This window comes from Hyaena hyaena, unplaced genomic scaffold, assembly GCF_003009895.1.
Source record: "Hyaena hyaena isolate Hyena2069 unplaced genomic scaffold, ASM300989v1 scaffold_257, whole genome shotgun sequence".
NCBI lineage: Eukaryota > Metazoa > Chordata > Mammalia > Carnivora > Hyaenidae > Hyaena > Hyaena hyaena.
In genome coordinates this window covers 259,130-286,786 of record NW_024080889.1, presented here as the reverse complement: position 1 = coordinate 286,786, position 27,657 = coordinate 259,130, and the positions used below count along the sequence as shown (strand labels likewise).

Below are 27,657 nucleotides of genomic sequence, written 5' to 3'. Positions count from 1 at the left end.
AAAAAAGAAAAGATTCCTTCCTTGACTTCATCTACATGGATACCATACCTTTGGAGACCACAGGCTAAAACTGGTGGCATTTTAAAAATTCTATTTCGTACTCTTAAGTGCAAATCTAATTTGTTTTCCACGGTCACTCATAGGACTTTCCCAGCATTACTCTTTTCCAAAGTACCTTCTTCCCTCATTCCCTTCATCCCTTTCCATCAAGTGTTCATGTTCAGTATTATTTCTCCCCGCTCTCCCTCCACCCCCCATGCATAAGCTGTAAAATAGATGTAAAGCTTGGTGTAAGTCCAAAAATTTTATGATCAAAATACATACTTAGCAAATTGTTTGGCTAAATCTTTCATGTATGATGAAAGATTATTACCACAATTCATTAGCAAATTATAGACTTTGAAATGTAGGCAGACAAATATTTGGCCCTGTATCAATCAATTTGGACTAGCTGGGTAGAAATTCACACAATCCCAGGAAACCCGGGAAGTGAGGTGCTCTTTCATTTTTCATTCACTTGAAACATTAAAGAAAAATTATCATTCTATAAAAATGTCCACTTCTCAAGATTTTAGCAGAGCCATTTTAGATTGAGTTTTATTTTCAGTCAATTACTACTTTAGTGACCAATAAACTGATCATTTTTCTTGCAATCCATTGTGGAAGAATAGTGCCTGGTGTTACATAGGTACCTTAATATTGGACCATTATAGCCCAGGTTAAAATCTAAATATTTAATAATGGTCCTATTGACCTAAAATGAGGAAAGGTATACTTCTACATACACTAAATCAGCTTGGAAACTAATTTTGCAGTTCTTCACAATAAATATCATTAACATTCTTTCTCTGAGCCTCTCTAACCTAGTAAGGTGACCTTGTACAAAGATTCTGATTGATCCTATGTCTGTCTGTTTTGGTTAAGCTACTAGGCTGTATATGGGGACAGCTGCACTTTGGGAGCAACTTAAAACAAATTTCATCTTAGTGGCATCTAATCCAGTGCTTGGTAAAGACGCATGGAAAAGTCAGTGTCAAAATTAAACAATGCCGGCTTTGCAATGAGCAGATGCTTTTGCCTTGCAGCTGTAAAAACCTTAAAACAATCCAGTACTCTACTGTCTGGTCACGCAATGACCACAAAGCAAGGAATACATTTTGTCATTTATAAAAAAATGTTTGCTACAAGCTTTTAAAGTCTTTTTTCTTTTAAAAATGTTTTCAAAAAAGGAATGTATTGAGGGTAATAATAAGGTAAATACCACTCTAAACTAAGCTACAGGATTTTTGTTTAAGTTTTATTTTCCACACTAAATATGTCTGAAAAAGAACTCCTTGACTAGGTAGTATTAAGTCATATAGAAGGCACATTAGTCAAAAGAAATATGATCATAAACAGATGTTGTAAGGGATTTATGGCCAAATACTCTTTGGCATGTAAGGATAAACATGTAAATAATTTTCAACATGTGGGACTTAATATACCTTGGCCTGATATAGGTTATGTTTATGAGCACTTTACATTCATTTACCCAACCTGTTTTGCTTCTCTCTCTCAATCTCTCTCTCTTTTTTTTTTTTTTTTTCTGGGATGGGGTTGGGAGAAGAATGAGGAGGTTATTATTCTGATTTTATAGCTGGAGGATACTTAAATGTTAAAATATTTCTCCGCTTAAGTAACACAGTACCTACCAAGGTCTATTAAAATATTTCCAAGGGCTGGAAAAGAGTTTCCCTTTTTCCCTTCCCTTATAGGACAGAACCTTGTTTCTGCATTCAGGAATTTAGGGGATTAGTATTTTAATGCTGAAATAAACTCTTCTTCATGAGGAGAAAGGCTCCAACTACTGTGGCTATGAAACCAAAGAATCAGCTCCACCTAAAGTAAGCGACTACATGGTCAATCCACGTCTGCTAACTGAAGTCTAGGTTTAAAGGTAGCTTTTCATGGTACCTACAAGAAAGAGAATTTAGTAGTCTTACCATCATTTTAAATAGTCTGCAAACAAATTTTTTTTTCAGTAAGCATTTCCTAATCATTCATATTTTTTCTAGAAATCCTTTTCTTCCTAAGGTTATCAATTTATTAACACCTTATTGCTTATAAATTTCATTATATGTTTTGTTGGTTGAAGGTTTGGGGACTCCCTTTATAGTCTTTCCCATCTCAAAACTTATATTTCAATGAACTAAGTCCCAAAGTAATAACACCAATAGGAGATTAATCAAATTTTATTTTAAATATCAAAGAAAGCATGTTATCCTCTCTTAAAAGTCTTTGAAAAATAAAAATTAAAATGTTTTTATGGTTGTTTTTACATGTCTACATTTTATTTCCTAAGAATGTAATTAAGACATATTGATAATATAAGGCATTATTGCTGTTTTATGGCTTTTAAAGTATAAATTCTAAACACTCATTTAAAGAGATGGGCCACACTTAGAAATAATCTTCTCTACGAATTTACAATTATCATTAAGTTACATATTACTGACATGATTTTGTTGTAATCTTTGCTAATAACTATAATTAAAATGAACTTGAATTATAATGTCAGTATGCCATCAAACAAAAGTAGAACATGTGACAAAAATATATCATGAGAATAAAACTTAAAAGTATAAAAACATACAAAATAACTGACGTATCCTAGATGTGATCTTTTGTATCGTCACACACATAGCTTAGAAGAATTCATTATTTTACAGTGTCAGTATTTCAAATTACAAATATTGTACACAAACAGCTTTGAGGATAAGAATAATTATAAATTTGCACAAACTGGGCTTGCTCTATCTTTTTGTTATGTCATAATAACTTCGGTTAATTATTAGTATTATGCTAAGAAGAACTATTTGAAAATATATTTGGAAGTGTATTCCAATTTAAGATAATTAATTCTACAATTCCAATTCACATTTAATGGATGTTAGTATACTACATATTTTTATGAGACCATGTAGAAATCTGCAAAAATGGTTGGCTCAAATAAACTGTTCTCTAGTAAGTGCATTTTATCCCTATGGGTTCACTCAATAACAGCAATATATTTTTGAAGTATATATTTTACTCAAAAAATACATAAGTAAGTCACAAACCAAAAGCTAACAGATGTGTGACTTCTAATTAGTTATAATAATCTCTGCCTCAATGCCATTAGAATGAGCCTTTCTTTTCTTTTGAAAACTAAAAAAGCTTTCCTTTGAATTTTAAACTGTCAGGGTGCTTCAAAGTCAATGTACAAAATCTGCTTTGATTAAAATTTTAGACATCTACAGTGATAACTTTATGAAAGGAAAATATTAAATTATAATTATCCTAAACAGACACAGTCTTGTGAAACTAACCCTACATTCATGTTAAAACACAAAGAGTTGAATATAATGAATTTGATTCATCCTTGGACACAAAGCTTCACCACAGTAAACTCAGTCAACTGTTGCTCTTGCGCCTATATTCATGGTGCTTAAATAGCGCACTTTAAAACAAAAAAAACTCCAATTGGCTTTTCATATATCCACCCTCCCCAAAAATAACGCACTTGAAAAACTCAAATGATATGAAAGGCTTCAAGGCCTCTTTTCTCCCTTTCATAGCCCTTTTTTTTATTTCTGTTTGCAGTAATCTGCCTTTCTCTTTCTCTCTCTCATTGCTACAGAGCAAGCGAGGAGGCTCAGAGCTTTGAAAAGGGGGCTCAGTGTGTAATGGGTCCACTAGAATTAATTTACTTGCACCAAATCCATTGAGCACAGAGGGTTCCCCCCCTCTTCTCTTCTCAAATCATTTGGAGTCGAAGGCAGCCCCCAGCCTTTGTAATTCTAGTAAAGCACTTAAAGTGCACAGTAGGTGTTCATGAGGACCATCTGGTCAAAAGCAAAACAAGCTGCTGATTTTGCCTTTGAATAGAATGAAGCAAGTGTGAATTAGTCTCTTCAATTAGCACTATTACAACCTGTCAAGTGCATATTGTAAAACAGGATTATTACAGTATTGGTCACCAGTGCAATTATTTACTCTCTGCCTTTTCTTGCATATAAAAATGTCTTATGTTTATTAGTTTCTGATAACTGAGCATAATTTCTCCTAACCCAGACATTTCAAAACTACCAACACACAAATCAGAGATTATGAAACATGGTCAGCTAAGATGATGTTAGGATACATACATCTTAAGTAACAAAGGACTAAAGCACTGTCCTTAAATCTTAACAAAATTTCATTGTTTCTATCCTCTTGAAAGTAGGTGAAGAAATACTTAATGGGCCAAAAAAAATTTTTTCCCATAGAGATTATTCTAAAATGTTTTTGGAGAGAGAAGAGAGAAAAAGACTTGTCAGTTTCAAATGGCTGCATTGTAAATATTACTTAAACTTATTTCCTAAGGGGATGATTTATTAAGAATCACAGGTAACCTCAATATTTATAAATGATCATTAGCAATTTGTTCTCTTCAAGTGGTATGACTTCAACAGATTATAACATGCAATTTGAAACTAATAATATACATGCATATTTAAAAGAAACTCATAATCTCCTTTTCTGAAAGCTGAATAAAAGCTTGAATTCATTGCCCAGTTGCTTAAGAAATTATATCTCTTTCATTCTTGCTAAGATGTCATCTGTGATTTCAAATTTTAAAAAAATGAAACTACGATATGTGCTAACTAAAATAGGTTCATTCTAATTGAGTTTATATATGCCATTTTTTGAAGTAAATTTATAAATCACTTAAACTTTTAATTAAACAAGCACACAATTTAATTTACTCTCGTGCATATGCACATTCTCAGCTACTCTACCCTTCAGTTCTGTGCCATCACCCCCGCCCTCTCTATACTGGAAAACAAACAAACAAACAAAAACACCTATACTTAAAATGTTTACAGAAAGCACATGTTAAACAGTTATAGTCAACCTAGTACCAGAATATTGCTTATTAGTACAATCTGTAAAAAAAACTACATTTAATTCCTGTTAATGATCTCCAGCATCAGAGCAGAATAGTTTGAAATACATGCTAGTCAAGCAAGTTGAGAAAGTAGCAAGTAGGAAAATAGACACAAAACCCAACACAAGTTTCAAATCTGCAGAATCAGAACTAGCCTCATGATTTCACAATTATTTATTCAGTCAAGATTATTTTTAAGGACTGGTATGATTTATGTTTTTAGTTCATTTCTCATTGCTAATTCAAACTATTGGCTTCATTTGACAATCACTAGTATTAGTAGTGAAATGTTTTACTATTCTATCTAAGATACATCTTTATAGGTTGTCAATTTTTCCCTTTTCATTCCCCTTAAGAACTATCAACATTATAAGAACAGTGAGAATTCTAGGGTAAAGTGAAACTTGGAAGAGGATTTAAATAATTCTAAAAGCTATTCATCATGCTTCTTGCTATAACAGATAAGTAACATTCCATGATTCCATACCAAAAATGCTTAGGTTCCTTATCATTGTTATTCTGGGTCATGTATGTATTCCTTAGATTTGTATGACATCTGCAAAGAAAAGTGGATAGTTTGCCTAATAGAAGCTTTTGCAATAGTAATATGGACAACAAAGAATTAGTTTCCAAGAAAAGTTGGCTTGATTTCAGGGGCTTCAAATCCTTTTCCACACCTGGCTTTAGGATTTGTAGTAGGCAAATTGATCTTTTTCTCTTAATTTAACCAATCCCAAATGCATTTGTAATCACAGATTTTAATAGTATTAGACAGCAGTATTACTATAATCAATATAATGAACTCCTTAAAAATCCGAATTCTCAGTGAAGAAAATGCATTAAAATAAAGTAAGCTTGTTTAAATGTTCAAAGAAATTCACTGTTTTAAAGTGTGACAAGTAGCTACTTCAGGACCCAAGAAGGTGGAAAGAAAGATGGTCACAAAGCTACTGTCATATTATCTGATAATTTCTTAAATGGAAAAAAGAGAAAGGATTTTTATGCTTCCAACTACTTCCAACTTTCCAGTCTGACCTTTTTATACTATCAATGCCTTTTCAAGTAGAAGGATACTGTAAATGAAATGATTTGTAAAGAGATTTTAAGAAAACCTCAATATCTAACTAGCTTAAATTAAAATCTAGAGCACCCGAAGGTCAGAAGTCATGCATTGTGAGGCAAGAGACCACAGAGCCAGAATGAACAAACACTTGCACAACTATCGGTTTATCATCACTAAGTTGCATGAACATATGGTCACTGAAGAGTTTATCTGAAATTCAAACTGCATCTAAGTTCTATTTTCTAATTCAGTATTTTAAAAAGTGTATTTTGTCTAATTAAAAGTTGAAGTCATAGTGCCTTTTTCAACCCTATTTCATTTAACAGAAATTTCTCTCTGGGACAAAAATATCACAAAAGCTTTCTTTTATATGTATAAGGCTTTCAAAATTTATAAATATCAAAAAATGGGCTTTTTCCCCTGACCTATAACAAAAATAAAATACTCCTACCCTGGGAAAAAAAATCAAGTGTTTATTTCTTCATTTTCTCACATATTAGTCAAAATTCACTCTTGGAAGGATTAAACAACATTGAAAAGAGATTTCTGAAACTGATGACAGAAATTAATTTATAATTTAGGATACATGGCATCACTAAACTTCCACATTAATAGCAAAAATTCTAACATTTATAATACTACAAAATTATACTGACATTATATTTTTATTGTGTTGCAAACTGACTTTTAATCATACAACAAAAAAGCCACATATTTAAGTGTCACTCTGGGTTGCATGGCTGCAGCATAAAAGCATCTATTCTTCGTAGACTATCTCCCTGCCCCCCGAGTATTCCACAAGTTGAAGAAGAAAAGTCTTAGGACTAGACCTACCGACTGTGATCCCAGGCCTATAGAGTGTAATCCATATTCATTTTCTAAGTTGTATGGAATAAAAGAGCCTACATGTACCTGTCTGCTCATAAAAAGTAACTGATACTAGAAGCTGCATTTATTTTGTCCTGGTACCTAGCATTTCAAAATCTTATTTTAAATAAACCTCAAAAAAACAAAAAGAAAAAAGAGAAAAAAAGGAAACCAAACTCTTAGAAAGAAATACGTAAGAATAACTGTCTTTGCAAAAATATTTCTGGGACATTTTTCATTTAGAAAATGGTATGAAAAGGTTTACTGTTTTCAAGTCCTTGAGGTTTAAAATATATTTGATAATCTAAATAGCAGGCCATAGAGAACAGTTTCAGCCAACTGTGGCGCACAATGGCACATTTACAGAATTTAAAATATTTCTTTTAATAATTGATGTAGTCATTTTGAATCATTCTGCATAGGATATCAGGTGTGAGCAGATTGCATTAACGCTGCTTAAACATTTCAACTTGTCAGTATGGCCAACTCGATTTCGGAAATATTTGCAGTATTTTCCCATCGAAACAGTAATAAAGGCAAAATAAATATATGCCACTACTTTATAATCACCGAACATTAATGAATATTTTATGTCTTTTTAAATCTCCCTGTTTAATTTAAAAGGGTGAAATTAAGTCTCCTCCTTGCAATATGCCAATTATCTGTAAATCAAACAATAACTTGGCCATTATGCTCCTTTTTGTTAATATAAGAGAAGCTAATTTGAAAACACGGAATAGCATTTTTCGACTATCAGTTTAATAGTCCTTTCTGCCCTCTTGTGGGAGACAACTGAAACACACTCAAAGTACAGAAGAAATGTTTTTAAAAAAGTAAAAATTTTGGATATAAAAATTGCAATCAGAAAGGAAAATAAAGCAGTGTATTTATACCCATCATGCATTATACTAGCCTTCAATTTAAAAAAGTAAATCAACAAAAGAATGAAATTTACTTCATATTATTTTTTATTTTCTTGATTAAAATGGAGTTACTTGTATGAAACTAAATTTCCTTATTTAATTACATCCAATATATAACTTAAATTTTACTACCATAAAGTTACCAGAATTCTGCGATAGAATCATAGTTAAACATTATTTCTAATGTAAAAGCAACAATGGTTCTCCAAGGAATTAAAAATTTCCATTTAGAAACTAGAACACCCATTATAGAGGTTAAGAATGAAATGGCAATTAATATGTTTAAAACCGTGGGGGAAAAATCAAATTAAAGCTTATGATTCAAAGTATGGTTGAAGAAAAATTTACTAGTCAACAAACTATTCAAGTGATAAACAGAGAAAATTAACTTCAAACAGTGATTTATTTATGGCAAATTCGGAAGTTGAAATTCATTGAAAAAACATCAAAAAAGGAAGCCATTAATAGTCTAACCACTGCTAAAACAATTCATATAGGTCTGAAAGTGACTAGGTGAAAACAACTCATTTTTTCATTACAAAATTAGCAATTATTTTAACCAATGCAGTCCAAGAAAAAATGATGAAATAATCCAAGATTAAACATAATTAATTCTCTTTATAAAAATATTAGTAGACAAATGATTGTTGCCTTAACAACAAGAAGTAATGCGTCATAACCGTTATTGCAATGTTTCTAAACACAAGTCCTGTCAAACCCTTGAATATTCTTTCCCCCATGGAAATAAATTACTGGCTTTTAAGTGGGTGGGGCCACAGGCAAGAAGGTACCTTTTCTCTCTTGGGGGCGGTTCTTTTTTGAAACAGTGGCCCCTGGTTGGCCACGATGAAGAAAATATTGACACTATAAATAGACTCTTCTCAGATATTCTGAGCTAAATGACTGACAGTCTCCAACAGCATCTCACTAATACTACCCAATGTTGGGACTGAGCTAGTTAAGAAAAGCTTTCTCAAATTCCTTTTGGAAAAAGGCACATTGTAAATAATATATTTGAAAGCAGCCTTTCAAATAAATTATAATAAGCATGTTCAAAAATACATGCTGCCCACAATTTCCAAATTAATATTTTGAATCATTACTACAAAACCATAAAATACATTACATAACAGTTGTTTTTAAGCAAGGTTTTGAGTTGACTATTTTAAGAGTTATCAAGAGCTATCATTTATAACATCTATCTTTCTAGGTCAAGTCATTTAATATATCTACAGTAATCATTGATGCTCCAGCTAATTAAAATTAAGAACCCAATAATGAAACATAAAGAGAGTTTCCAACTAGAACAGATAAGCCCTCTTTAACAGGGTCAACATTAGCTATAATGAGCTACCTTTATTCCTTAGCTGTGAGACATAACTCACCTCTTGAATGGTACTGCTTCCTGAGAAGTTCAGGTTGTACTCCCGCTGGACTTCTCGGTGGGTGATGATCAGCATGAAGTTTTGATTTAATGACTCCTGCAGGGCACTGAAAGGGTTGAAAGAAAAACAAGGAACTCTGAGATGAACATGTTCTAGCTTGCTTTACAGCTAGCTGCAAAAACCCCAGGAGTACCATAACCTCCACACAGGCATGTCCGGGCCCAATGTTATCATCTTTTCAGCTCCTAAAGGCAAGAGAGCATGCTGAGAACAACCAAGGGAGCTAACTTGTTAACTCCTTCTCTACCAAGGTGTTTTTAAACTTCAATTCTAAACACTCTGCATACATAAGAATTTTCTAGAAGTCATAGGCTATTGTCTGCATATGTATTTCCTCCAAGAGAACCAAATTTTTCAATTATATCAAATTCCAAATATGCTACTAAGATGTATACTCAAATGCTCTGGTTCATATCCAAGTGAAATAGCTGTTTTAAAAGAACAGAAATGTAAAATATTGTTTGTACTCATGAATATTGTAAGAATAGAAATATGGTTTCAGTCAAAATTCAGAAGATATTGACTGAGATCTGAAGAATTTTCATTGCTACCCCCAGATTCCATCAAAATATCTGTGCTTTCACTCAGGACTCAGAAATATACAGAATTTAGAAACTGGAAGAATTCAGAGCAATATTAACCAAAATGTTAGCAATGTATCAGAGCTATGAAGAGTAAATGAAATTAACCACATATGAAATATAAGTCATGGTTCTATTTCTTTATGACAATTTTAAGAAGCACTGTCAACACAGAAAATAAAAATCTGTCACCATTATGTATGAATAATCTATACTGGCAGCCTCAAGTATAATTGTGCCAGACTTGTGGAGGTGGGAAGACAATTTGGGTACGCTACACAGTTCTGGCATTTATTATTCTTCAATGTGTAACTATTTATGTGATAATAATACATGCAACAGAAGATTAGGATTAGGCAGTTAATCTCTGTCTAACAGAGTTCGTGGGTTAACTACAGACTAATAATACCTAGGAAACACCAATATATAGCATAAAATATTACTGATCAAAATCAAAGGAAATGATACTAAAATAGAGTTTCTTTAGGCAGGAACCTTTGTAACACTATCCTTAGCACTTAAGCATAATGCCTGGCACACTATATTTATTGATTAATGAATAAACTGTCAGTTTCCAGAAGACAAGAGTCTTACTCATCTTTGTATCTCACAAAGCAGTGTTGCTTTCTGGAAAACTACAAGTACTAAGATTTTGATTAATGTATTTATCAACATTAACTCAATGCCTTACATTATTCCATGTGCTAAGAAAACCAACCCAAATAATACACAGGTCCTGTCCATAAAAATCTTCACAATCTAAGAAGGTAGACAAATACATAACTAGCCAGAGTATGATGTAATAGGTACAATTGAGAAATTGAAAAAATATATAATGAAAACAGAGAAGGAAGTTCTCAATTCTGTCTCTGTGAAAGAGGAAAATGGTTAAGGAAAGCTTCAGAGGAGAAGAAAAATATTAAGTTGAAATATGCAGGATAAGTCGGACCTTTGTGTTTATCATTTGGAAAGCATGAAATTTTTGCTTCATCTGGGGAAGAGAGAAGGGCAGCATTTTTTAGAGAAGGAAATAAAAAGTGGAAGAACATAGTAAGCCCATTCACTCAGTTAACAAATATTTATTGAGCACCTACCTATGTTTATGACATTGTTCTAGCTGCTAGGGATACAGCAGTGAACAAGAAAAACATGATCCCTGCTTTCATGAAACTTACATTCCAGTAAAGGAGACAAAACAATAATCAAACAAATAAGTAAGCAATTTTAGAGAATACTAACTGCCATGAAATAAATAAAACAGGATTACAATTAAAAAGGTAACCGGGGGACAGCATGAAGGGAATTATTTTCAACAGAATAGTTGAGGAAGACATCTCTGAGGAAGTGCCATTTGAGTTGAAGCTGGTATGATAAGAAAGAGATAGCAGTAGTCTGATCATGTAGGTCCTTGCAGACCAAAATAAAGAACTTGATATTTATAGTAATTGCATGGGAAAACCACTGGAGGTTTTACACAGGGAAATAGTTAAGAGCTGACTTACATTTACATGTATACAATATTATTCTGGCTGTTCAGGCTACAGTGAGGAAACACTAAGGCAGGGAGAGCTAGAAGAGTTAGGAGGCTAGCCCTAGCAAGAAGTGATAGTGACTTGGAGTAGGGCAGTAGAGGCAAAGATGATAAACAGTTGTCAGGGTCAGATATCTTTCAGAGGTAGAAGGCAGACAAATTACTTATGGAATGTGAGGAAAACATAACCTCAAATTTCTGGTCTAAGCAAATGGAAGCATAGAATTGGATTTAACAGGGAAAACGGGTAAGAACGGGTCGGGTGGGGAAACTGAGAATGAAGTTTTGGATATGTTAAGTTTAAGACGCCTATTAGACATCCAAAAAGAGATTATCATGTACAGTTGTAAAGAGGTCAAGGAAGACAACTCAGAGCAGGATAGTTGACAGCATATAGATAGTATTTAGATGTTGTGGGCAAAAGAAATAGGTTGCTTAGAAAAAGAGAGGCCTGGATGGAGCACTGGGCATTCCAATCATCTGAATTCAAGCAGAGGAGGAGGAGTCAGAGTAAAGGAGATTGATTAAGTTGTCCGTGAGATAAGAGAAAGACCAAGAAAGTCTACTATAAGGGAGTAAAAACAATTAACTGTTTGAATTAGGAAGGGCATAAGCAATCACACTAACTGATGCTGGGACATTAAGTGCAATGAGGTCAGAAAATGGACAACATTCAGGAAAAACCTCATTATGACCACAGTGAAGGGTGTGTGAAAGGAGTGTAATGTGGCTCAAACAGAGGCAGGGTTAATTGTTCCATATCTGTATGCTAAATGAATTTGGGGTCAAAAATGGCAAGTAATGGAAAGCCTATTTGGAGTTCAAGGCCTTTCACAGGTAGAATGACTTCATAACTATTCTCCAAAATATGGTTTTTGCTCTAGAGATTAGATAACTTCTCATGTCAAAAACATCACATCATACTCAATTCAATCTCTGTTCATGTTATTCTCATCCTCTTTCACAACCACCCTACCAATAGAGCAGCTTTGAGTCCACCTTACGATGCACCATTTGTATTTATAATAGCCTCCTCTTCTCCCAATTCTTTCATCATATACTGTATTTAATAATTACAGCATATTTTGTACAGTTTGATTTGTTTCATATGTTGAAGTCCTCAATTCAAGACTACAAGCCTTTTAAGGATAAATATATTATTCATCAGTATTTCTGTTGGCAACTAGCATAATAAACGGTGATTCAACTGAATCCTATAAACATTTAAGGAATAGTTAGTTCTGCATATTCTAAACTGCATATAAAGAACTACTGTCATTTTTGAGACTATCTGTGAAGTGCCATTTTATTCACAAAATTGTGGTTCAGAAAGGTTAAGTAATTGCCCAACATTATGCAGCTACAAAAGATGAAACCCAGTTTCTAAATTATATTTAATTCTATGTTCTTTACACATCAGTATCCTATCTCCCAAATGGCTAGGCTGCTTTGGGGATACAAAAATGATTAAGATTCCTGCCTGCTAGGGGTTCACAATTAATCCATTCCTTCTATAATTATTTGATTCCTATTATTTTCATTCATTCATTCATTCATTTATTCAGTCATTTAGAGAGATAGAGTATGACTGGGAAGAGGGAGGGAGGGAGGGAGAGGGGGAGAGAGAGAGAGATTATATCTCAGGCAGGCTCCATGCTTAGAGTGGAGCCCAATGTGAGGCTCAATCTCACCACTGTGAGACCATAACCTGAGTGGAAATCAAGAGCTGGAAGCTCAACCGACGGAGCCATCCAGGTGCTCCCTTATTATTGGTTATAGTCAAGACAGACCATTCACAGAATTTAAAACAAATGTGAGGACTGGGAAGCAAGGAGACAGTACTTTTAAGTAATATGAAGAAGAATGGATAATAATTTGACAAGTAGATATGGAGGGTGATTATAGGCTAGTTTGAGCAGAAATGGAGCTTGGAGTATATACAGAAAGGTATAGAAAGCAATTAGGAAGAAGTATAAGGGGGTGTGAAGAAGGATTTGTAAAAACGAATATTTCATAAAATTAAAGACAACCATTATGGAGGTTTCAAATGACAGGCTAAGAAGCTCAGAATTCCTGAAGTCTTGATTATTATATAGATCCTCCTTTATCTTTACATATGAATCTACACATGTCTAATACTTTGTGCTTGTCTTTATGCAATTCCTTAGATATGTTTCTTGATCTTGACTGGGAGACTTGTGCAATAATTTGGCAAAAGGTTTGTTAGGATCAGCATTGATGCAGACTACTTTACATAATTTTAGTGTCGTTCTACAATTCTTCCATAGTCCTGGGTCAGGGTAAATTGGCAAGAAAAAATATTTATAGCATTAAATTGCTCAAGAGTCACAGAGCCAGATTTGAATCCCTGCTCCACTACTTGATAGCTGTTTGACTCTGAAATGTCAATCATACATTCTTTCAATGTATTTGCTGAATGTCTACTACATACAAGGCCCTATTTTAGGCACTTAATTACTCTATAAATTCTCTTTAATTTTTTTTTAATGTTTTATTTATTTCTGAGAGAGAGAGGGAGACCGCGTGAGCAGGGGAGGGTCAGAGAGAGAGGGAGGCACAGAATCTGAAGCAGGCTCCAGGCTCTGAGCTGTCAGCACAGAGCCCAATGTGGGGCTTGAACCCAGGAACCGTGAGATCATGACCTGAGCCAAAGTTGGACGCTTAACCGACTGCGTCACCCAGGTGCCCCTACTCTATAAACTCTCTTTCCTTTTCAGGAAAAGGATTATAACCGTTCATAGAACTATGAATATTAAATTTTAGAAAGCCAAGTGGAAATTTTTATTGCGTATCAGTTTTAAGGTGTCCTGTTATATAACCTTTAGTGAAGCCAGAACACTTTTCTTTAGCTGTTTTACTTTTATTTATTTTGAGAGAATGAGCAGATTCAGGGGAGGGTAGGGGCAGGAGAAGGACAGAGAGAGAGAGGGAGAGAAAGAACCCCAAGCAGGCTCCAAGCTGTCAGCATAAGACCTAACACAGGGCTCGTGCTCATGAACTGTGAGATCATGACCTGAACCAAAATCAAGAGCCGGACCTTAACTGACAGAGCCACCCAAGCATCCTGAAAATGGAACACTTTTGAGGTATATTCATACTCTGAAATCTTACAATAACAGTGAAACATTAATAAAAGGATCTATGGTGTTTTTCTAGCAGTATGTTTTAGTTCCATCCCTCTGCAGGAGTTCATAGAGGATAAAATTTTTTTTATGATGCATTGAATGTAACTTTGTATTATGCCTAATGTTATCCAGACTCGCTCACAGTGTTCTTTTTTACACAGGTCTTGCTTGGGGTTCCTTGTGAGAATGGTCTGTCTGGAAGAGCAAGCTACAGATATTATTTGTGACCTAAGACAGCAGCCTGGCTCATTCACTTAGCCATGAACAATGATTGCTAGCCTTTAATGAGTGCTACTATGTATCAGGCATTAAGAAATTCACATCAACTTTATGATGTTATGACTATCATTTTTCCATTTTATAGATGAGAAAACTGATGTTAAGTTACTTCTTTAATGACACACACAAAATAAGAAGCAGTGACCCAGGTCTAACTCGTAGGATTTGTTCTCCGGGAACTGAGGAAGAGAACCCAGTAAGATCACAGTTCTACCTTAACTGAGTTTATTGAGAGATGGGAAGACAAGCAAACTTGCAACTCACATATGGTACTGTTTGCTAAGAGCTCTAATACTACTTCTCCTAAGGTGCTATGGAAATAAGGAGGAAGAATACCTAAATTTAACCACAGAGGTTTTCCACAGAAATTTGGCAGGTGAACTGAGTGAGTTTTGTTGGTGTTCTAAGTTTTTTTGTTTTTTTTTTCAGGGGGGAATTGAAATTGGGGTGAAAGCTGTAAAGAATTTACTGTGGTGACTGGCATAATTTGCAAAGACTTTATTGCTACAATATTATCAACACATGGATTCTAGCCAGTATTTAGAGTGAGTCCTTACAGTTATTGCATCTAAGAGCAATTTTCTAACAGTGTCTTCTAATGATTGATTAGGATAGCTAGCCTCGGTTAATCTACCTTCAGGCAATCTTTTACCTTCAAAATGCAAAGTCATTCATGCTACTGGGAACTTCTGACCTTTAGAGTAGCTCTAAGGACTACTACCAACCAAAGTGGGTGGGTGAGAAATAATATGAAATGATTTTTTTAATGGCATGTTCTTCTCTTCAATTAGAGGGAGAAGGAAATGTATAAGCAAATGTACAGTCTTGAATTTTAACCCAAAACAAGAAATAGTTTGATAGAACATATATTCTCTTCTCACTGTAAAGTATTTAATTTTTATTCTTCATCATGATTTTCCTTTCAGTTAGAATATTTCATTTACCCACAAGAAGATAATTTTGTTTCTACAAAAAACAAGAGCTGTTAAAACTTGCCATTGCTCTACCCTCAAATACGGAGTGAAATTAATGTTTAAACTATAATAAGAATCACATACATTATTCTCAAGCTTTAAGCTAGTGGCTCTTTGTAAAAAAATACAACACATTACTATATAATACAGTAAACATTAACACTTTTAAGCAATTAGTAGACAAAGTGCTAGATATTTTCATATATATCATCTCATAATTCTCCTAGCTAGTTTCTTCATTTTAAAATTGGGAGAAGGGGTGCTGGCACCTGGGTGGCTCAGTTGGTTAAGCGTCCGACTTTGGCTCAGGTCATGATCTAACAGTTCGTGGAGCCCTGCATCAGGTTCTATGCTGACAGCTCAGAGTCTGGAGCCTGCTTTGGATTCTGTGTGTGTCTCTCTCTGTCCCTTCCCCACTCGCGGTCTCTCACTCTCTCTCTCTCTCTCAAAAATAAGTAAACATTAAAAAATAAAATAAAGTAAAACTGAGGAGGGGAGGATACAAGAGAGGGAACGGAAGGAAGGAAGGAAGGAGGAAAGGACAGACGGACAGAAGGAACAGACGGATGGAAGGAACGGAGGAAGGAATGGAACAAACCATTCCCTTAAAATTCTCAATATTATAGCTAAGCATTAATATTAAAGCCACTAACACAATTCTAGAAAGAGTTCCAGCAGAATATCCCTTCTCTGCTTTCTTTTTTGTCCACAAGTTTTACACGTCTAGTGCCATTTCATTAGCAGAATATCCACCTCTGCCTGGGGAGATCCTATTCCTATTTCAATCCTATTCCAATTTAACTATGAACATTTATAAGAAATCAAGAGGCCATCTATAAAATATCTGCCTTCTATTAAGTACCAATTTCATTTTAATTCACTGGTTTAATTTAATACAATTTATATTCCCCTCCAGTTTCAAGTTTATTTATTTGAGAGAAGGGGGGGAGAGAAAGGGGTGGGTAGAGTAGAAAGAGGCGGTGGAGGGGAAGAGAGAAAACGCGTGAGAGCAAGGGGGAAGGGCAGAGAGAGAGGAAAGAGGTAATCCCAAGCAGGTTCCACACTGTCAGTGAAGACCCCGGGGAGGGGATTGAACCCACGAATCATGAGATCATGACCTGAGCTAAAAACAAGAGTCAGGCACTTAACTGACTGAGCCACCCAAGCACCCCTCCAGCTTTTTAATACGGAGAAAATAATATATAGCAAATATTAACACCTAAGCCCCAGTAAGTAACTTTGAAGCTACATATATTTTTATACATGTGTGGCATAAAAAGCCATAGATTACTAGCTTCTATGAATCAAATACTGATAAAAGCAACAACATTAAGAAATAAATGTAACAGGGACACCTGGGTGGCTCAGTCGGTTAAACATCCAACTTCGGCTCAGGTCATGATCTCATGGCTCAGTAGTTCAAGCCCGCGTCAGGCTCTGTGTTGACAGCACGGAGCCTGGAGCCTGCTTCGGATTCTGCATTTCCCTCTCTCTCTCTGCTTCTCCCTCCCTCAGTCTGTCTGTCTGTTTCTCTCTCAAAAATAAACATTAAAAAATAAAAAAACGAAGAAATATAACAGTTTACTGTCTTGACTGAGTTTATTTCACATTGAAAGGGCACTTTAGGGGTGCCTGGGTGGCTCAGTTGGTTAAGCATCCGACTTCAGCTCAGGTCATGATCTCATGGTTCGTGGATTCTGCACTGATAGTTAGCTCAGAGCCTGGAGCCTGTTTCAGATTCTGTGTCTCCCTCTCTCTCTGACCCTCTCCTGTTCACGCTGTCTCTCTCTCTCAGAATTACATAAAACAACCAAAAAAAATTTTTTTTAAAAAGAAGGAGCACTTTAGTGATCCTCTTCTGCAGAAAGCACGTGGCTATTTAATATGTATAATGTAGTGATTCTTCAAGGTTAACTTAAGACTGGATTATGGTAGTAAAACAATCATTTGATCATGTAGCTATATATCTGTTGTTAATTCTTGGTTAATAAGAAGAAGAATGGCTGGGGTGCCTGGGTGGCTCAGTAGGTCAAGTGTCAACTCTCCATTTCTGCTCAGCTCACGATCTCATGGTTCTTGTGAGTTTGAGCCCTGCATAGGAGATCTGCACTGTCAGTGCTTGGGATTCTCTGTTTCCCCCAATCTCTCTGTCCCTCCCCCACTTGCAGGTGCCCTCTCTCCCTCCCTCTCTCTCTCCCTCTCTCTCAATAAACAAACATTAAAAAAAAAAGAAGAAGAAGTATGGCTTTCTTCCTGCCAAATAGCAGCAGTCCCATTTTATAGGGTAGCGCAGTAGCAGGCAGGTATCTTACATCCAGAATAATAACAGTAATTTAAGAATTTCCTTTCCAGCAACTCTTTAAATCAAGAATTCTCTTTAAAGTCTTCAGTGGGCAGATTTGGTCAGCCTATACCTTAGCCTTCCTGTTAAAATACTTAACAGTTAGTTTAAGGCAAACATTGTTATAGAATATAAATCCATCAAGATTAAACAACCAAACTAGGAAGCACAACAAATTCAGATTTAGGTTTCAGGGCTCTTATGGGGTGAATGTTTGTGTCCCTTTGGAAATCACAGGCTGAAAGCCTAATCCCCAATGTGATGGTATTTGGAGGTAGGGCCTTCAGAAGGTTAAATTTAACTAAATCATGAAGGCGGGGCCCATTATGGGATTAGTTTCCTTAACAGAAGAGGAAGAGAGACCAGAGCTTTTTCTCTCTCTCTGCCAAGTGAGGACACAGCAAGAAGGCAACAACTTGCAAGCTAAGAAGAGGGCTCTCACCAGGAACCAAATCTACCAGTACCTTCCTTGATCTTGAACTTTCCAGCCTTCATAACTGTGAGAAATAAATGTCTGTTGTTTAAGCCACTCACTGTATGGTATTTTACTATAGAAGCCTGAGTTAACTAATGCAGTAAGGGCTTTTAGAGCTTCTATATTCATAGCACCATGTAAACAGCTGCTATCAGTTGAACACATGCTTCTAAATGTATAAATAAATAAATATGTACACCTCCAAATTAAAATCTCACTCATTAAAACCCATGGTAGAAAATAATATGCTTCTGTCAAAACTCCTATAACTGGGAGAAACTTAAAAATTGTACATTTTTGGCTGGGGTATGGGCAAAATGGGTAAAAGGGAGTAGGTGATAAAGGCTTCCAGTTATGGAATGAATAAGTCACAGAAATAAAAAGCACAATGTAAGGAATATAGCCAATGATATTGTAATAGCATTGTATGGTGACAGATGGTAGCTACACTTGTGGTGAACATAGCATAATGTATAAACTTGTGGATTCACCATGTTGTATACATGAAACTAAAATAATATTATGTATTAACTACACTCAAATAAAAAGAATTTAAATGTAAATAAATTTGCAAAAAATAATTACATGTTATTATATATAAATTTGATCTCTATAAAAAATTATAAACCACAAAAATAAACACTTGAACAATCTGATAGCTAACATTTTTGCAATCAGATGGGCTACTTATTTTTAACTTCACAAATACAACAGACTTTTTAATCAATGGAAATGGAAATCATGGATTTGTTGATACATCACATTCACTGACACATATGGTTTGACAGTGAAATCATACTTCTCAAATTAATGCTGTATATATAGTTACCATAAGTAAAGTATTAACACTAGTATAAAGATCAAATTATTTCCTGTTTCATTCCTGCTGTGTATATGCTGTTTATTTTCTTGTAGTGGGACATTGTAAACAAAAATATCAGTATAAAATAATAGGCTTAGAGGGTTCATTTCCAGTAGGTTTTATTTTTTAAATATTACCTGAATTTGAAGCAAAAACAGTAATTTCTTTCAAATTACTATGACTCTTTATTAGAAAAATGCAGATAATATACTTGGAATGTGCTACTGAATTTTTCATTAATACTTCATAACTTGTATCTTTCCAAAGACCCTAAAAAATATTCTCTTTTTTGTTTCTGGGAATGTTTTATGATCTACATTTCATGATCTACAGTGATCTTTTTATCCTTTCAGATACATCAAGATTTTAAATTAAAAAGCATCACACATGGCAATTTAAATTTCCATTCTAAACTTACAGAGTCATATGAGCTCCTGTCAACAAAAGACCAAATTTACTATAATTATGGATTATTTACACTAAAACAAAATAAGAAATCAATATGTAAATGTAATGTTTGTTGTAGCTAATGCAGCCAGCAATGACAGATTAGGTTCAAATAGCAATCAGTTTGAAAATCTGGCACATATGTAAATGAGCTAGGGACTTGATGTTTACATTTGACTGTATTTTATTCAGGATTTTTAAATTGTCTCAGGAACAGCATAAAAATAAAATGTTAATCTTTCCACTATAAATACAACTTGAGCCCTCACCATAACTGAAACTAGGTTTTGCTTCTGTCCAGCTAAACTAACATATGATACTAATAATTCTGAGCTGCAGATTACATCATTCTTAATTAACACTCTGCTACAGTTGTTAACATCCTCCAAGACACCATGTTATCATCACCACAAGTTCTGTAACAATCTTAAAACCACGTTTAACGAAGGTTGGCCTCTTACTCTGCAGCTACTTTTAATTGCTTTCTTTGCTGGCAATTAAATATGTCTAGATAAACAAACATTTGGTTTCACATAATTTTTAATAACATTTTTCATGATAATTTCAAGTTCAGGTGTCTTTATGTCTATAATTACTGTTTATCAATATACTGATATATTGGATTCAGCAAAATGTATTAACCAAAGTATGTAAAATTAATCAAAATGTGGTAATTAGTGGTGATAGTGATATATTGTGATCCATCAAGTAGTTTATAGCAAAACTGTCAAAACATAATTCCATCCATGCAGACAAAATGTGAAGAAAGCAAAAAAAAAATTACATTTACAGATATATTGATTTTTGTTTCATGAATTAGTGACCAAGTTTCTGACTGTTCATTAAATCAACTATAGAGAATACCTGCAATTCTTTTTCAAAGTGTGATGTTAACAAGCTAATCTCTGTGGTCACTGACCTATCAATAGGCAGTAAACTGTATAAATGGGTTTGGTACATCAGTCCAATTAGATGTGTTGTGAACTCCATCAATGCTTTAATTGGAGACAAGTTTCTTCTTTCATTCAGAATTCATAACTTCATTTATGGATGAGCTTTTCTTAAAATGAGCCACTTTTTAGTAACCCCCTTATTAAGAAACATTTACTAACCCTATACTTTCAAATTTCACTTTTACAAATTCTAATACTAGAATTAATGTTTTATTTATTTATTTATGAGAGAGAGAGAGAGAGAGAGAGAGAGACGCGTGAGCAAGGGAAGGTCAGAGAGAGAGGTAGACAAAGGCTCCAGGCTCTGAGCTAGCTGTCAGCATAGAGCCCGACATGGGGCTCAAACCCACAAACTGCAAGATCATGACTTGAGCTGAAGTCAGATGCTTAACCGACTGAGCCACCCAGGCACCTAATACTCACCAGAATTAAATTTAAGTTGGACAGCAGTCAGAATAATGTACCTGAAGCATCACTTATATCCATTAATTCTTGAGAAATGATGACCTACTTTAAAAATGATATATCAAACTGTTATCAAATATCATAACGATTATGACACTGGTAAAATATTTCCAAAGGTGACTATCCTTTATAAAAACAACAAAAAAAAGTTATTTTGTAAAGCATCGTAGAAGAAAAAGTTACTTGATCCATTCAGAGCATTTATTTGCATATATGAAGTCTTCACAAAACTGTCATGTATAGGCCATTTAAGGTCTTTCTCCCATGCAAACATCTCACAAGTACTGATCAATAAAAAGCCACCATGAAGAAGACCCACTCATAGAACAACCATTTCAAATGACATTTTCAGCAAATTATTTTGAGGTTAAAACTTACTGTGTGGAGTTTTTTTCTAGTTTGAAAATAAAAATACTTAGCCAAAAAAATCCCCCATTGGAAGGTGTTCATTTCTTCCTAAAAGAGCTGCATCACTTTGTCCATCTTCATTTAAAGGAATTATTGAGCATCTACTTTACACACCAACCAGGTTGAAGTGAGACGTTATATTGAGGACCATAGTCACTCTGACCTTTTGAGCATGCTCAGAGGCATTATAATGAGTGGTTTAGAGTTGTTTAGAGTTTTCTGACAGCCAAGTCCTGGCTCATCCATTAACTAGCTCTGTGATCTCCCAGTGATCACATGTGCTATCTTATTTAATCACAATGCCCCTCTCAAGGCCCCAGGAGGCATAAACTATCAACCTGATCACTCTGGGTGAAAAAGCTAAGGCCTAATAGACTAACTTCTCCTTTCTGTACCTTAGTTCTCCCAGTCATAAAATGGGACTAGATTAGATGGTTGCTTTAACTCCTTCTAAAGACGATATCCTAGAGCTTTCCTCTCATTCTAAGTCAGAACCCTTGTGGGTGTGACTCTTGCAGAAGGAAGTATGCCTGAGCAGGATACACACCAAAAGTGAAAAATATTACAAGAATTAACATTTGTGCAGAGACTGTGAGGTGTTGGGGAAATAGAAGCAGGATGAGAGTTATTTAGAGGCATCATCAGAATGTCCTTCAAATAACTGAATCCCACAAAATTACACGGTACTTGTCAGTTATCCTTCTTTGTTGGGGTTATGGGGGCAGAAGAGAGTCTAGAATGGTTTCAGTACAGGGTGGAAGAGACAAGAATGAGAAAGAAAAAGAAAAAGGCATACTATGTTTCTATGAGTATCAATATACCTCAGCTAGAACCAAGGATAGGAGCACAGGTAGATACTTACTACTTCCACAAATGCTAGATAGTTGTAAGAAGCTAAAGACAGAAGGAATACTTTAGTCTTCCCCTTATTATACATACCATGCTTAATGGGTATAGTGAAACACATGTGAAGTGTGGAGAGTTAGAGATCTCAAGGATACTGAGAAGACTGTTGTTTTATTTGCGTTTCTTCACTTCTGCCTCTGCTCATAGGAAGTATATTATTTCTACCCATGCTGCTTCTCCCCACAAAGGAAGTTTTAGTGAGAACACCCACAGTATTTTCCCTCACTCTAGATCTGTTTCTCCTAGAGGAAGAAAAGAAGAGGCTACTGAAATTATTCACAAGGTCACACTGTACTAGGTTAGGATTCACAGAAGGCAGGTACTAAACCAGCAGCTTCCTTTCACTTCCTATGCCCTATTGCACTGAATTCTCTCCCACTTCTTACCCTCCGTGGTAGATGCACCTGGACAAAGCTTGCCATGAACTCCCTAAGCTGTCTTTCTTGCTGTGACTAGGCTGGTGAAGCAGGCCTATTGCACCAGCACATCAGGCTCTGAAGACCCAGTCATAACTCTTTCTAAATACGCTACCTGAGTATGTGGATCCTAAGATTTAGATCTGGAATAAGAAGTAAAAGACTCTACTTAGGATTCATGTCTAAACCACATACTCCATTGGGTGCTTGTCTAGCCATTAAAATAGTTTTGTTTTCTAATCTAAGTACTAATTTTTGTGTGTATATAACCCGCTGATTAGAACCCCAGAGGAAAGGAAGAATCAGTGGCATCACAGATGCCTAAGGATCTGAAAGAATGTCTATTTTCTGGTAGCATCTAAGGCCTAGAGCGGAGGAGTTACCTGCTTAAAGTCATTCATACAGTGATTCTGTGGCAGAGATGGAGCTACAACTCAGATATCTTGAATCATTACTTCAATTCCTTCCACAGCACCCACTGCAAAATATAACACCCTACTCTTGCTTATTTCAAGACTACGATCACTTGCTTTCCCACGAACAACAACAAAAAAAAGTCATATATTTTAACACTAGTGGTTTACTCAACTATCACAACAGTTCCAATTAGTGCCCTGAGTTTAACCCTGCTTATATAATAGCAATTAACCTAAAATCATAGTTAACTGCAACTTTACAACTCAGAGGCCACACAAGAGGCCAGCCATTCATGTCTCAGCTTAAACAGTACATCTTCGAAGAGGCCTTTTCTGAGCTTACAGCCTACAAGTAGCCACCAAATTCTTATCATGTCATTCTATTTTAGTTTTCTAGAAAGTACTTACTATCATCTAATATTTTTTTTACTTTTTTATAATTTCTTGCCTACATACTATAATGTGAACCACATGAAAACAAGCACCTTGTCAACTTGTTTCTCACTATACCCCTAGCATCTATAACAATAACAACATATGGTAAGATGGCACTCAATCTATATCTGACAAATGAGTGAAAAATTGGCATCCCGCATAAATAACATGATAGAAGGGATCCTCAGTTTACCTGACAGACACCTTATGATGAATTTTACAACTAGCAGAACAGCCAGTGGAGACACTAAGGATGCATAGACCAAAAATCACACTCCTCAATTAGTCATGAAACTTTTCACATTCATCACAACAAATATTTGTTATTAAGGGTCTTTTACATACATGACACTTTCATAAGCTGAGGAAGATGCTCATAAGAATGTTCTTGCTATTCAAAGCTCAGGATCTGATTGGAAAAGATAGCCATACATGAAGTAATACTAAGGAAATTTAAGTCTTATAGAGGAAAAATGCTGCGAGGTCAAAAGGCCAGTGTAGGGCAAATACAGGACTGAAGAGTCTGTGTTCAGAACTCCTATAAAACCAGAACTCCTTCCATTACTCCATATTTTGCTGGGGAAAACCATAAGGAACACTGGACAAAAATAAAGGCTAACTTCATGCCAAGAAGTGAAGATTGTCTAGCACATTATATTTATGGGACACTTTTAAGATCTTCTGTTCCCCAAATATTTAGTCTCTCTTCTGATATCCCACCAAGAGAACTTTACTGCTTAGCTTTAGTCTTTAAGAGGCAAATATCTTTAGGAATGTGTCACTTTACAATATTTATTCCACAATATCTTTTTTTTTTTTTTTTTTACAAATAGTTTATTGTCAAATTGGTTTCCATATAACACCCAGTGCTCATCCCCACAAGTGCCCGTCTCCCCCTTCCTCCCCACATCCATCAGTCCTCAGTTTGTTTCTCAGCATTCAAGAGTCTCTCATGGTTTGCCTCTCTCCCTTTCCCCCACCATTTCCCCCCTTCTTCTCCCTGTGGTCCTCAGTTAAGTTCCTCCTAATCCTCCTATACGTGCAAACATATGATATTTGTCCTTCTCTGCCTGACTTATTTTTCTCAGCATAACACCCTCAAGGTCCATCCATGTTGCTACACATGGCCAGATTTCATTGTTTCTCATTGCCATGTAGTATTCCATGGTATAGATAAACCACATCTTCTTGATCGATTCATCCGTTGATGGACACTTAGGCTCTTTCCATGTTTTAGCTATTATTCCACAATATTTCTAAGTACTGAGTATGTTTTAGCACTCTGGTAGCTGCTACGGATACAAGAGTGAACAAAAACAGTCCCCGATTTCTTATAGCTTTGCATTGTGATAAAGATGAACAAGAAATATGAATATAAATATATTACCAACACAATGCAACCCAGTGACAAAGCAAGATAAAGGGGAAAGTATGAAAGAGGGGCTATCTGAGACAGGGGGATCAAAAAAAGCCTCTCTGAAGATGTGAAGTTTGAGTACAGGACTGAATAAAGTAAAGAAATGAGGCAAGTTGATAACTGGTGGAAGATCATTCCAGGCAGGTGAATAGGCATGCACCCTAAAGTAGAAGAACAATTAGAATGTTTAAAGAAGAGCAGGCCAGTGAGGCTGATAAGCTATGAGCCAGAAGAAGAGTGGTAAGATTTAAAGTGAGAGAGGAGGTCAGGAACAAGATTATGTCAATCTTTTTCTATAGGTCATAGTAAGGAACTTGAGTTTTCTTCTAAATGTGGTGAAAAGCTAGTGGAAGAGTTTGAGAAGGGGAAAACAATAATCAAGCTATGTTTTTCAAAAAAGGGCTACTGGTTCATTTCAATCTTGGTAAGACCATGTGATTTTGAAGAGAGGCGATATTTGAAGGTAGTGGATTAGGGAAAGGGGAAAAAGAGATCACTAAATAGTTAAAGCTGACAGAGGGCAAAGAAAAGTTTATGAACTTATTTTTATTATGTCTGGTTATAAGTTGAGATTTATCTATAATTTTTTCTTATATTATCTTTTTCTGGTTTTATTATCAAGATTCTATGAGCATTATAAAATAAGATAGGCAGCAATCCCTCTGGGAAGAGTCTACCTAAGACTGGAATACCCTGTTCCATGAAGATTTGGTAAGATTCTGTTATGGAAATCCTCTGGAGTGGCATGTGAAATTTTTGACTACTAATTCAGTTTCTTTAATGGTTATCATTTTTCCCCAGGTTATCTATTTCCTCTTATGCTCATTTTAGTACTTTAGATTTTATATGAAATTCTCCATTTCATCTAAATTTCAGATATTACTGGCATAAAGTTATACATTTTATTATTACTTACATATATTTGTTTTAAAATTTATTAATTTCTTATTTGTTTAGTATTAACTTATTTAATAGTTACCTTATTAAGAAAACTTTTCTGAATCTGTAGTTAAGTTCCTTTTTTCATTTCTGATATTTTTATTTGTGCTTTTCTCTTATTTTTTCCTGGCTGACTTTCCAAGCAGAGTTAATATGCTATTGATTACCTCTATCAATAACTTCTTTTTAATCTTTCTCTCCTTCTATGTTCTTTTGACTTACTCTGTTATTTCCCTGTTGTTGTTGTTTTTAATTTTTTAAAAATGTTTTTATTTTTTTATTTCTGAGAGAGAGAGAGAGAGAGAGAGACAGTGTGAGCAAGGGAGGGTCAGAGAGAGAGGAGACAGAATCTGAAGCAGGATCCAGGCTCTGAGCTAGCTGTCAGCACAGAGCCCAATGCAGGGCTCGAACCCACAAACTGTGAGATCATGACCTGAGTGGAAGTTGGATGCTTAACCGACTGAGCCACTCAGGCACCCCTATTTCTCTATTTTTTTAAGTTGAATATACAATTCCACTGTTTTCTTTTTTGTTTTTTTTTTTAATGTTTTATTTCTGAGAGAGAGAGAGAGAGAGAGAGAGAGAATGAGGCAGCATGAGCAGGGGAGGGTCAGAGAGAGAGGGAGACACAGAATCCAAAGACAGGCTCCAGGCTCTGAGCTGGCTGTCAGCACAGAGCCTGATGCAGGGCTCAAACCCACAAACCGTGAGATCATGACTTGAGCCGAAGTCGGATGCTTAACTGACTGAGCGACCCAGGCGCCCCAATTCAATTGTTTTCTATTTTTCTTGTCTTTTAATTAGTGGACTTAAGATTACATATTTTCCTCTAAGTACCACTTTGGCTGTATGCTAAGTTTTAGTATCTAGCACTCTCATTTATGTTCATTTCTAAATATCTAATGGTTCCTACTATGATTTCATTTTAACCTATAATTTTGAAATAAATTATTTGTAGCATCCAAAAGTATGGAAGATCTCAGAGATATCTTTTATTATAACTTCACTTCTAATTGTATTCCATGATGGCCAAGGAATGAGGTCGGTATGATAGTGATTTTTTGATACTAGCTTTGTGTTGTAATACATGGCCAATTTTCATTAAGTATTCCCCTTGTGTTTAATTCAGCTATTCAAATCCTCTACAGCTGGGAGGATACATTGTTTAATTCATGAGTTTTTGAAAGATATTTGTATATGATTGTGGTTAATCTATTTCTCCTGTTGATTTTGTCAATTTTGCTGATTTGTGCACACAAGTTCACAACTATTATACCTTCTTGGTAAATTGGCCCTCAGTGCTAATTGTCTTAAATTCAATATAATGTGATATTAATAATGTTATACATTCTCTTAATTAATATTTGGCTAGAATATCATTTTCTGTCCCTTTATTTTCCCTTTTCTATGCCATTTCTTC

The 27,657-nt window shown here is 35.1% G+C and overlaps 1 protein-coding gene across 4 annotated transcripts in view; it reads right to left on the bottom strand.

Moving 5' to 3' along the window:
* FAF1 (Fas associated factor 1) overlaps window positions 1–27,657 on the bottom strand; it is a 451,681-nt gene that overhangs the window by 230,447 nt on the left and 193,577 nt on the right. For all 4 annotated transcript variants that reach the window (XM_039245398.1, XM_039245400.1, XM_039245401.1 and 1 more), the window contains one exon: window positions 9,187–9,292. In XM_039245398.1, coding sequence (XP_039101329.1) covers window positions 9,187–9,292 — 106 coding nt within the window. The remainder of the gene's footprint in view (window positions 1–9,186; window positions 9,293–27,657) is intronic.